Here is an 11,684-nt window from a genome sequence, read left to right as displayed (position 1 = left end):
CCACACCATAAGGCACACTTTAAAGCCTTTAATTTGATCAAAAACCCGGAGGAACGCCATTTAATAAGGTGCACCTTCTTTTAACCCAAAGTGCCTTATGATGTGGAAAATACGGTACATACTTTAAACTACATGACGCAAATGCTCTAAAAGGGGATGTGGACTTAATAGTTTAGCACAGGGGTGTCAAAATCTGGCTTGCAGGCCAAATTTGACAGTCATAATGGGCCTCAGAAGAAAACTATAAAAATGAGTTTCACACCCCTGGTTGAGCAGTTCCGAATCGGTTGGTGTGGGTCTATTAAATTAGTCACTTGCGAGGCCACTCTCGACTTACATCAATAATGAGCACCCGTGTTAATTGAGGTTACCAAACTTGTAAAATACTTTGTCAAGTGCAAGTCAAATGGTTTTTTTTTTTTTTTTGCTGCTCTTGAAAACAACTTAACAAGTTGCTCAATTTTAAATTGCCTTTATTTACATAAACTTGTACACCAACCACTCAGTGAAATCAGTCAACGATGCCCACTCCTCTTCTTGATGAGCTCAGTCGGCTCTCAATCACCGACATGCTGGCGGGTCTCCTCGCTCGCCAGTTAGAATTTGGCTGCGGACTATTCTTGCTGCCCCTAAGTGGAGTTAGACTTGCTTCTGGTGTTGCGGCTGCACTGTTGCGCACACTAACTTGGTTGGAGCCGCTCTGTTGGGTGACTCTTGAGTTATACATTTCTGTGAAGTAGAAGAATGCTGCCACAATCTGTTGCTGTATATTTAGTGGGAGCTGCTCCAAACTCCATGTCAGGGCCAGCCGGCTTGACTGCAGGATACGACGTTGACCTGAAGATGTGGAAAGAGCCTCCATGATCTGCAAATTAAAGAAAATATGGTAGTTCTCTCCTTAGCAGAAGAAACATGTTTGTTTTTTTTTGACATTTTGTGGACATCATGTTTATATGCTAATACGATTGAGTTGTTCATAAGTACAAATAGCAAATCAAGTAATATGTGTAGAGTGCATAAAGTGCAGTGCTATTCTACGCAACTACAATACTAAGCAAAAAACAGCATTATTGTGTTTATGGAGAATTTTGGATTCAATTTTGCCTCGATAAAACCCTGTACATTTTTTGATGGTAAACCAAAGTAAAGACCTGAGCAGAATGCATCTTGGCTACGGCCAGCTGGATAGTTCTCTTGCACAGCGTGATGGAAAGTGTCATCAGCCGCACCGAGTACTTCCTCTCGTACGCAGCTGCATTAGAACCTTCAATTAAGACGACCTCTTCTTCTATAAACCCAGCATAAATGACATTTCTGTTTAGTACCAAGCCACAATAGAGTATATTTTGATTCCTACCCACTCAGCCACCTACCTTTTTCTTCCGCTGGAGGTGGTAGCATACGATTCACCAGAGCTTCAGATACATTCAGTGCAGAAGTCAGTCCCATGCTGGACGCAGTGACAGCTCTTCCCACCAGCGTCTCATCTGGTTGCTGCACCCTCACCATGACACCTGACACTACATGCTGCACGCAGTCCACAGTTCCATGTGCCACAATGGTCACCGCATCCTGCACCTCCAGCACCTTACTTCTAACATCATCTACAAGCTGGGACACAAGCATCAAAGAAGGACAGTTATTTTAACATATTCTAAATGGGGGGAGAGGGGGGTAATAAGACAGTATGAGTTAAAATGCTCATCAGAGATCTCAGCAAAAAGAAATATTGAATGCCTAACCTGGTCAGTGGGTGTGTGCAGCACAGGGAAGGTTGCCTCTAACCAATCCAGACTTTTGCAAGCAACATCATTGGCAAAGGAAACTATGAAAATAGACAGTAGGAGGGCATCAACCACTTGCCTAGATCTTAAATTTCTCTTGCAAATGTAAACAGACTAAACCAGATCGATTTAATTTAGCAGCTAACAGAATTGCATTGACTTACGTGGTCTTGCCCATTAAACGAGCTGTTGAAATTTGCTTGCAATAATGCTGAATTATATTATATTCTAAGTATGGTCACTATGTAGTACGTTTGCATGAGTCAGTTTGTGTTTTCTTTGTTTATATCCGTATTTTTTTTAAATGTTTTATTACTTTGTTCTTTTGTTAAAAAAAAACTTTTCTTTTGAGTCACACACCTTGCGGTTTCAGCTTAGAGATGACAGGTGACACTCGGCGAATAGCCGTCGAACCCAACACGGTCACGCTGCTCTCCAGGCCCTCACAAACACGTTTCAGTCTGGCGCCGCTGCTTTTGGTATCCGTGTACAACACCGACAGCCTGGCGTAGGCAGAGCGTACCAGGGGTAGCTGGGCCACTCGAGCAGCAGCGTTCTGCGGCATACGAACAAGACATTACACTTCGACTGCAATATAAAACAGTCACGCGGACATTGAGGTCCCAATTGGAACCCGACAATGTCAACGTGTGCTGCAGTGAAGCTATCCGAGGCAAAGCGTGGTCCTAAACGTGACACCAGTGAAAATGTTTCATGCAGCAAACGAAGGGTTAATAAAGTGAATTGAGCTCACCTGTTTGTCTCCCGACATGTTGGCTACCTAAAAGCACAGAAGGAACAACATAAGAACATGACAGGACGTTAGAATTTATAAGATATGGCAAAACGGAAATAGCCACTTCCTCACCCTAAACACCAATTATGGGAAAACTTTGTCGTCACGTTTCGGCGACTGACCAATTAACGCCAACTTAGGTCTCGTTAAATTGTAGATCTCGCGAGATGATCACACAATTTGCGCTGTTAGAATACCCCGCGTATAAATGCGATTGACAGTCAAAGTGAGCAGACTTTAGCGTTCAAAGGCCATATTTGATAAATCTTTTTCAATAGGTACAATGTCATTTTACGTTCGCTTTCATTGTAGACAAGTTAAAGAAAAATAATTTAAATGGTGGACAAATATTTTACACACAATTTAGATGACCATCTGAAGGAAAACAGCTAAATCAATGCAACAAATCATAAATTTCGATGGAATAAAATTGTTGATTGGCAGGTTTGGTGAGCGTAAACAGTTGTAATGCTTCCTAAACGAGATACATCCATAAATCTTAACGAACACCACGAAGACAACATAAAAACCGGCTAGGTTTTTGGACAGTATTGCAAATTTCTATCATTTCATTTTAAATCTATCATCAGATTCAAACACCGAACCCCAGAACTTCGATGTGCTAACCATTATTTCACTGTGCTGCCTTGTTTTCCCTAATTGATTCATCCATCCATCCATCTTCTTCCGCTTATCCGGGGTCGGGTCGCGGGGGCAACAGCTTCAGGAGGGACTCCCAGACTTCCCTCTCCCCAGCCACTTCATCCAGCTCATCCCGGGGGATCCCAAGGCGTTCCCAGGCCAGCTGAGAGACATAGTCTCTCCAGTGCATCCTGGGTCGTCCCCGGGGTCTCCTACCGGTGGGACATGCCCGGAACACCTCCCCAGGGAGGCGTCCAGGAGGCATCCTGATAAGATGCCCGAGCCACCTCATCTGGCTCCTCTCAACGTGGAGGAGTAGCGACTCTACTCCGAGTCTCTCCCGGATGACCGAGCTTCTCACCCTATCTCTAAGGGAGAGCCCGGACATCCTGCGGAGAAAACTCATTTCGGCCGCTTGTATCCGAGATCTCGTTCTTTCGGTCACGACCCATAGCTCGTGACCATAGGTGAGGGTAGGAGCGTAAATCGACCGGTAAATTGAGAGCTTTGCCTTTTGGCTCAGCTCTCTCTTCACCACAACGGACCGGTACAGGGTCCGCATTACTGCCGACGCTGCACCGATCCGCCTGTCGATCTCACGCTCCATCCTCCCCTCACTCGTGAACAAGACTCCAAGATACTTGAACTCCTCCACTTGGGGCAGGATCTCATCCCCGATCCGGAGAGGGCATTCCACCCTTTTCCGATCGAGGACCATGGACTCGGATTTGGAGGTGCTGACCCTCATCCCGACCGCTTCGCACTCGGCTGCGAACCGTTCCAGCGAGAGCTGGAGATCACGGCCTGAAGAAGCCAACAGCACCACGTCATCTGCAAAAAGCAGAGACGCGATGCTGAGGTCCCCAAACCGGACCCCCTCAACGCCTCGGCTGCGCCTAGAAATTCTGTCCATAAAAATTATGAACAGAATCGGTGACAAAGGGCAGCCTTGGCGGAGTCCAACCCTCACTGGGAACGAATCCGACTTACTGCCGGAAATGCGGACCAGACTCTGGCATCGGTGATACAGGGACCGAACCGCCCTTATCAGTTGGCTCGGCACCCCGTACTCCCGAAGCACCCTCCACAGAACCTCCCGAGGGACACGGTCGAACGCCTTCTCCAAGTCCACAAAACACATGTGGACTGGTTGGGCAAACTCCCATGCACCCTCGAGGATCCTGCCGAGGGTGTAGAGCTGGTCCACTGTTCCACGGCCAGGACGAAAGCCACACTGCTCCTCCTGAATCCGAGGTTCGACCTCCCGACGGACCCTCCTCTCCAGCACCCCTGAATAGACCTTACCAGGGAGGCTGAGGAGTGTGATTCCCCTGTAATTGGAACACACCCTCCGGTCCCCCTTCTTAAAGAGGGGAACCACCACCCCAGTCTGCCAATCCAGAGGCACTGTCCCCGATGTCCACGCAACGTTGTAGAGGCGTGTCAGCCAGATTCAAACACCGAACCCCAGAACTTCGATGTGCTAACCATTATTTCACTGTGCTGCCTTGTTTTCCCTAATTGATTAAAAAGGAAAATAAATCACATGCATACATAAGTATTGCCTATGGAAAAGTGCATTTCGGGTACGCTGCATACATACATAAAAATCCATTCAGATTGAAGGAATTCATTTTGTTTAACATATCACGTTTCTCTCCAGAAGATGTATGTTTTGGGCCCCGTGTACGCTTTAAAACACGTGGGATGTTCCCGCGTGGTGCTGATGCTGGATGTTGATTGATGGGGCAGCATCATCGAAACGTGCTTGGCCAGAATGTGTCGGTATGCGTCAGGAGGAGGGCGGGGTGCAGCCTCTCGGTCTTTTGTATAGCATTTGGGGGTGGGAGGGGGGTCGAGACTGTTGTTGCAAGCCGAACGACACGCACGAGTAACACGTGCAGTGGGCGGGCCTCAATGGACCAGCTGCACGTGGCTTTGACGAGCGCGCAGTCACCACGCACTTCAGTCTGTTGCAGCATCTGCAGGAGATAACGTCAGCATGGCTATGGAGATGGAGCCCTCGGAGTAAGAACACATTTTAATTAATTAATTGAATACATTTAACTCGTTCGCCGATTAGGGCACCTTGATAGTTGCACGTTACATATTTTTTTAAAATGCGGTGATATTTGCAATATTATTTTTACTATTCAGTTTGAAATGCAGCTATTTATTTTTTTGATGAATGCCAAAGTCCTCATTTGGTGCTGTAATTATATGTGCAGAATGATTATGCTGCGAGGAGACAAGGTTTTATATGCATGTGCCTGTTGACGTAAAGCGCCAGCCTGTAAGCTTTTGATGGTCCATAATTACATTTCATTTGCTTCCTTTGGGGAAAAGCGCTCTAGTGGATTTTCTTACAATGTGTTAAAAAAGGTTTAATGAGCGCGGTTGGCTTAAGAGAAGAACATCAGCACCACTTGGTGGCAACATGTGATCCACGTGTAGAATTATTATTATTCCTTATTATCATAATTTTTGTGCAATTCGTCATACAAACATTAAGACTACAAAAAGATGTGGCCCAAAACTTAACACAAACAATGGCTTTATCAATTTCTTCCTTCTCTCTGTAGTGTCATTCGCCTTATAATGCAATACCTAAAGGAGAACAACCTCTACAGGACCTTGACCACGTTACAGGAAGAGACAACAGTCTCGCTCAATACCGTGGAGAGTATCGACAGCTTCATCGCAGACATCCAAAAAGGCCACTGGGACTCAGTCTTGCTAGCAATTGAATCCCTCAAATTGCCTGACAACACACTAATTGACCTTTATGAACAGGTGACTTTTGTTTTTTCTCAGAAACAAGAAATTTAAAATCACTTCTTTACTCTTTAACTCAGTGAAATAACATCTAAATATTGGGTTTACAGCACTAAATTTCATGGTGGCTTAGTTTTCATAGACATTACGTCTATCCTAGACCAATTAATTGAACGATGTTTATATGATTGCGGTTATTTGCTGTTTGTAGAGCTGTTCTGCATCAGTTATAGTCTAAACATGTTAGATATCTCCCGAAAGGATACTGAGCTGTTCTTACTCAATTTGGGTCATTTTTAAACAAGTCATTTTAAAAATCTACATTTTGAATGTGCTGTATAATTTCCTGTTAAATTCACTCCAACAGGTGGTAATGGAGCTGATTGAGATGAGGGAGGTGGGCGCTGCCCGTTCACTCCTCAGACAAACCGACCCGATGATCATGTTGAAGCAGACCCAGCCCGAGAGGTACAGCCACCTGGAACACCTGCTCACACTCTCCTATTTTGACCCGCGTGAGGTGAGACCAAGCCAGGTTGCTGCAGCGCAGTGAAACAGCTCACAGGTATTTTGGTAGAGGGACACCTTGGTCTTCCTTCCTTTTGCAGGGATACCCAAAAGGTAGCAGCAAGGAGAAGCGACGTAGAGCCATTGCAGAGGAGCTGGTGAGGGAGGTCAGTGTGGTGCCGCCATCCCGCCTCATGGGCCTCCTGGAAGAAGTCGGGGTAAGTATCCAAAATCATTATTGAACACACATTGCGATGAATACACACACATAAAGTTAGGCATAATCGACTTTTGGGAGAACTTTCAGGATGAAGCAATAATGTAAATTTGTTTTTGTTTTTTGAGTCGTTGAGACTGAACTCACCAGAGAGCCTCTCACCTGAAATGACCATCGAGAGCCCATGCAAAAAGGACATATATGCAGAGAAAGAGACTTTTCCAACCCAACTGTACCGTCACATTAAGGTAAACAACACCGTATGTATTAATAATAATAATTGAAAATATGGAAAGCTGTGCTCACAGGCTATAATTGTGAATTGATGCATTTGTTGCAAATCAATTTTTGGCATTGTTTCATGTGACCTTCAGGCACTCTGAGGGCAAAGGTCACTGGGCACAACAAATGAATTAGCAGTGATAGATTCAGATAAAAATGGCTAAAAAAACATGTGCTTCAGAAATGAGCACAATTAATTTTTAAAAAGTAATTCCTACAATTTTGTTATATAAAAATCAAAATTAAGAAAACTTTGATTTGATGTGCAGTTTGGACGTCGGTCACATGTGGAATGTGCCCGTTTCTCTCCCGATGGCAAATACTTAATCTCTGGCTCGGTGGATGGATTCATTGAAGTGTGGAACTTTCACACGGGCAACATAAGCAAGGTAAACGCCATGAGTGGCACTAGAGGCCAGCTGATCTATTTGTCCATGAAAGACATTCACACAATCTATCCTCTTTTCTACGTGTATTCGATTTAGGATTTAAAGTACCAGGCCCAAGATAGTTTTATGATGATGGACGATGCAGTGTTATGTGTGTGCTTCAGCCAGGATTCAGATCTACTTGCCACCGGCGCTCAGAATGGAAAAATAAAGGTACATCCATCGATCAAGTATTGTAATCGTAATAAGAAAAATAATAATTTTCCATGTCACGTGATAATCTCTCATGGCTAAGATGTTGGGAATTACTGATTTGTTGTGTATCATTGCTAGATATGTATCGCACTGTCAAAATAAATCAACGCCACAGCAGGTAGAAGGTTCCTTGTTATTTTATGGACTTATTTTATGAAACCCTTCTGCGTATGTCTTTGTGTGCAAGGTGTGGAAGATCCAGAGTGGCCTGTGCCTGCGCAGGTTTGAGCATGCACACAACCAAGGTGTGACCTGTCTGAGTTTCTCCAAGGATAGCAACCAAATCCTCAGTGCATCTTTTGACCGCACCATCAGGTGCGTTTCTTAAGCTATTTCCTTACAAAAAAAAAAAATACAAATTCGACTGGGATCATTTACAAAGGGAATTCTCCACAAGTTCACAAATACCATCTTTGCTAATTGTTGGCAACCAAGTGATGAGCATTTTTCTACAGACAGTTTTAACAAAACACACACATACGCACGCACGCACACTCAACAACAAACTCTATCACAATAAAGAAGTTAGATATTTCTATTTCTGTCTCCAGGGGTGTGTGGGCTGAGCCGTTCCCCTGTCGCCGGCACATAAATTTGCGTGGGGGCAGTCGAGACTCCATGTGCTCAGGAACAACACGTGCTCCACCATGCGCTATTCTATGAGTCACAAATTTCTAGACTGAATGCAGTGAATTGACAGGCGCTTTTTTTTCACAGCCCAGCTTGGCATTGAAAAATTTAAACAAAACTCCCAGCTCAGCAACATATTTTGTCCATTCTTAAGGAAAACTAAATATCTTCTTGAGTTGAAGATAATTGCTTGTTGGTTCCTTTCATATTTACTTATTATGTCTTGCTCAGGATCCATGAGCTGCGTTCGGGCCAAACACTGAAGGAGTTAAATGGACATCTGTCGTTTGTGAATGATGCATCGTTCACACAGGATGGATTTCATATCATCAGCGCATCATCGGACGGTACTGTTAAGGTACATTGGGCGATCAGATGAGACATGATGCCACCTTACAGTTTTTGAATGCATAACGCAATTAGTGTCATGCAGTTTCACCATTTAAAAGAAACTTTATTCCAGTCACTGAGCAGCGTGAATGGAAAGCTTTTATTAAAAAAAAATGCACAATTATTATTGGATAACTTAAAGAGACAAGAGTGCTAAAAAAGTGCTGGCGCTGATGTTTTTATTGATTTATTGAATACAGGTTCATCTGATGATTAACTGTTTTATTTAATGAATGATTACTATTGTGTGTGCACGTTTTAGATTTGGAACAGCAAAACTTGTGAATGCATCCACACGTTTAAGTCTCTGTCGCGGGCTTCGGATGTCCCCGTGAACAACGTGATCACTCTTCCCCAAAATCCACAGCTCTTTGTGGTTTGCAACCATTCCAGCACGGTTGTTGTCATGAACACGCAGGGTCAGGTAAGAGGGATCACATCAAATCATACAGTTCTTCACTGTCTGTATGTGTAGAGTGACGCGGAATTAAGTGCAATTTGTCCCCACCTGCGATAATGTGTGCCAAAGCAAATGCTAAAAACAAATCCATCTTTACAAATATTATTGGTTAACGAGTTTTGGCAATTTTTTTCATGTTCAGATGATTTTTTTTGCACCTACTCTGAGTCTGCCCATGTTATTCTCTATTTTTACATTCAATAACATTTATGATTTACGGGTTGGGTTCAGCAACAGGTAGATTTTTTTCTTTACTGTCACAATATAACGGTAAATTCATAAAATAATAAACTTTTTCCATAAACTTTAATTGGTCAAATTTAAAAACTAAAAATGAATCTGAAAAACAGTGCTAGAAAAGCAGATGAACATTTTTGAGTTAGTGTCAAAAAATACATTTAGAGACACTTAAATGGATCTTAAAATTTGCTGTTGACCAGTGAAAATAATTTTTGCAGTCAGAGAAATATTATGTTTATTGTTTTTAGTTTAATTTGCAGTGACTACATCATATTGAAAGCTTTCTTTTTTTGGCCCTCTGACGTAGTCAAAGTCAACGTTAGTTAGTATATTAGCTTTGAGTATGATAGAAATCAACATGATAAACATTTTGGTCTCAGTCAAAACTTGTCATTTTTTTCTATGGAGGATATTATGAGTTTCTTTGCTTGGTTCCTTCTCAGACTGTCAAGACGTTTAGTGCAGATAAAAAGTCGAGAGCAAAGTTTGTGTGCAGCGCAGTGTCCCCGCGAGGTGAGTGGATTTACTGCGTAGGAGAGGACTTGGTGCTCTATTGCTTCAACTACGCGACAGCAAGACTGGAGAAAACTCTGACGGTAGGCCCTGCGCAGAATACTCGTTCATTATCAAAAGCCCGCAGGGAACATGTATGAGCATTATAATTTACTTAAATTCAGGTTGCCAGCGTTATGTAAGAATTTGGGACGACTTAACCAGAAAAATAAATACGGCTAGAAGAGAATGTGCTTATGTGCTTTTGTGCCCACTGCAGGTCCATGAGAAAGATATAATTGGCATCACTCACCACCCACATGAGAATCTGATTGCTACTTACAGCGTGGATGGCCTCCTGAGGCTGTGGAAGCCTTAGACTGATGACTCAGGGTCTTGGATGATGCGGAGAATCTCACACGTGATGTTTGCATTCCAACGTGCAACAAATACTGAATTGAGACACGACACAAACCAGACGAACAACTAATCACAATGAGTCTACTAAAGGTGCTTTTATGCATCAGACCATACAGCAAACCATTGTGACAGACAGATATACTACTAAAGTAGAATAGCTGATGCTGGAGTGGGCTCACCTTGTGACTGACTGGTCCTTTTGCCTCAACATCACAGCGTACCTAAGATGGACAGGTGGATGCAAATAAAGAAAAAAATGGAAGAAATAGTATAATATTTTAGGATTATAGTGCTGGTTAACATATGTAGCAATCTTGTGAACATGTAAATATGGCCACAGGAGCTGCAATTACATTAGAGCAATCCAGTTATGATCTTCAGGCGATCATATATTCTCAGCATTAAAACAATAATATCCTTGTCGAACGGGTTTTTCATGGGCTTGCAAGGATTGACAACAATTAAACCCTAGATAAGCAATATCACATTAAATGAAACTTGATTGGCACCTGTATGAGTTAAGAAAAAAAAAAAGCTTCACTGCAGGTGAGAGAAGAGAAACGGACATAGCCAAAAGCAAAATATTGTGGATGTAGGTTGCCAAGCTCATCTGACAACAAAACAATGAAAACGGATGCAGCATTTCTGTGAGAACTCTTTTTACTACAGTGATCAGATGACTTCTTTTCTAAACAGATGATTTATTCATGTATTTACATTTAATGGTTGTATCGTGTCTATGAACGCTCAATCAAAGTAGGTCCTTAATACTAGTAGTGCCTACTTCATCATGGTTTCAATTTTGCCAGCACAGTGTAAACTCACTCATTTTCATCTATTTTGTATTTAGATATGAAAATGCATGATGGTGAACTGCTGTGACAATACTTTTACAAAACAATGTCGGTTCTTTGTTTGGCCGTAAACAAACAGTATCAGGAGTATAATAATGCATTATATGTAACTTTTTGTTTCTAATGCACTTTTGTAAATGTTTTTGTATCTGTTTTTTCCCCAGTATTGTCTGTTTCTGCATGCTACCTCAGTGCTAATTATTACTCAGATCGAGCTATTTTAGCATTTGCATGACAACAACACTAAAGTCTCCGTGAAGCTCCAGTGACGCACGTTGTATGAATATCGTACAGTACGTACAATTAACGTGACGTCACGTATTACTCTTCCGTAGTACAAACAACTCTCAGTAATGTAAAGGTGCAAATCATACTGTATTTCTTTCCAATGGTACTGGCAGTCATCTGCCATTGTTCTTGTGTAAATATAAACGTATGTATCTCTGCTTGCCACTGTCAGAAATGAGAATCAGTAAAATCCCCCAAAATCTTCCATATAGTTGTTCGTGTTTATATGGATAATTGCTTTTTTTCTTGGGTCCCATTAACAC

General features: G+C 42.6%; 2 protein-coding genes across 6 annotated transcripts; one reads left to right on the top strand and one right to left on the bottom strand.

The window, feature by feature from the left end:
• Nucleotides 1-456: 456 nt before the first annotated feature.
• On the bottom strand, nucleotides 457-6,695 carry LOC125968434 (perilipin-2). Of its 5 annotated transcripts, XM_049719468.2 has the most exons (8): nucleotides 6,561-6,690; nucleotides 5,112-5,204; nucleotides 2,539-2,565; nucleotides 2,145-2,340; nucleotides 1,743-1,825; nucleotides 1,374-1,611; nucleotides 1,152-1,288; nucleotides 457-865 (listed from the first exon to the last, which is right to left on the bottom strand). In XM_049719468.2, exons 2-8 carry the CDS (start codon nucleotides 5,202-5,204, stop codon nucleotides 512-514), a joined length of 1,128 nt encoding a protein of 375 aa, XP_049575425.1. In that variant the 5' UTR covers nucleotides 6,561-6,690; the 3' UTR covers nucleotides 457-511. The 5 variants fall into 5 exon arrangements, with proteins under 5 accessions (XP_049575425.1, XP_068506734.1, XP_068506736.1 ...); XM_068650633.1 differs by lacking the exon at nucleotides 5,112-5,204 and having other exon boundaries at nucleotides 6,561-6,695; XM_068650635.1 differs by lacking the exons at nucleotides 5,112-5,204; nucleotides 6,561-6,690 and adding an exon at nucleotides 6,431-6,541.
• On the top strand, nucleotides 5,067-11,628 carry LOC125968429 (WD40 repeat-containing protein SMU1). Its single transcript, XM_049719463.2, has 12 exons — nucleotides 5,067-5,250; nucleotides 5,805-6,015; nucleotides 6,365-6,517; nucleotides 6,606-6,722; nucleotides 6,850-6,969; nucleotides 7,273-7,392; nucleotides 7,489-7,605; nucleotides 7,835-7,962; nucleotides 8,509-8,635; nucleotides 8,930-9,091; nucleotides 9,811-9,963; nucleotides 10,140-11,628. Exons 1-12 carry the CDS (start codon nucleotides 5,225-5,227, stop codon nucleotides 10,236-10,238), a joined length of 1,533 nt encoding a protein of 510 aa, XP_049575420.1. The 5' UTR covers nucleotides 5,067-5,224; the 3' UTR covers nucleotides 10,239-11,628.
• The last annotated feature ends 56 nt before the right edge of the window (nucleotides 11,629-11,684 follow it).

This window comes from Syngnathus scovelli, chromosome 5 (assembly GCF_024217435.2).
Source record: "Syngnathus scovelli strain Florida chromosome 5, RoL_Ssco_1.2, whole genome shotgun sequence".
Classification (NCBI taxonomy): domain Eukaryota; kingdom Metazoa; phylum Chordata; class Actinopteri; order Syngnathiformes; family Syngnathidae; genus Syngnathus; species Syngnathus scovelli.
This window is presented reverse-complemented; position numbering and strand designations above follow the sequence as displayed.

Bases quoted from the DNA above. Each gene is read 5' to 3' on its own strand.
- LOC125968434 (XM_049719468.2), bottom strand. From the start codon at position 5,204: ATGCTGCAACAGACTGAAGTGCGTGGTGACTGCGCGCTCGTCAAAGCC. The intron at 2,341-2,538 runs GTGAGCTCAATT...CGTATGCCGCAG, and splicing joins ACATGTCGGGAGACAAACAG to AACGCTGCTGCTCGAGTGGC. The intron at 866-1,151 runs GTCTTTACTTTG...TTTAATTTGCAG, and splicing joins CCAAGATGCATTCTGCTCAG to ATCATGGAGGCTCTTTCCAC.
- LOC125968429 (XM_049719463.2), top strand. From the start codon at position 5,225: ATGGCTATGGAGATGGAGCCCTCGGA. The intron at 7,393-7,488 runs GTAAACGCCATG...TATTCGATTTAG, and splicing joins ACACGGGCAACATAAGCAAG to GATTTAAAGTACCAGGCCCA. The intron at 8,636-8,929 runs GTACATTGGGCG...TGCACGTTTTAG, and splicing joins CATCGGACGGTACTGTTAAG to ATTTGGAACAGCAAAACTTG.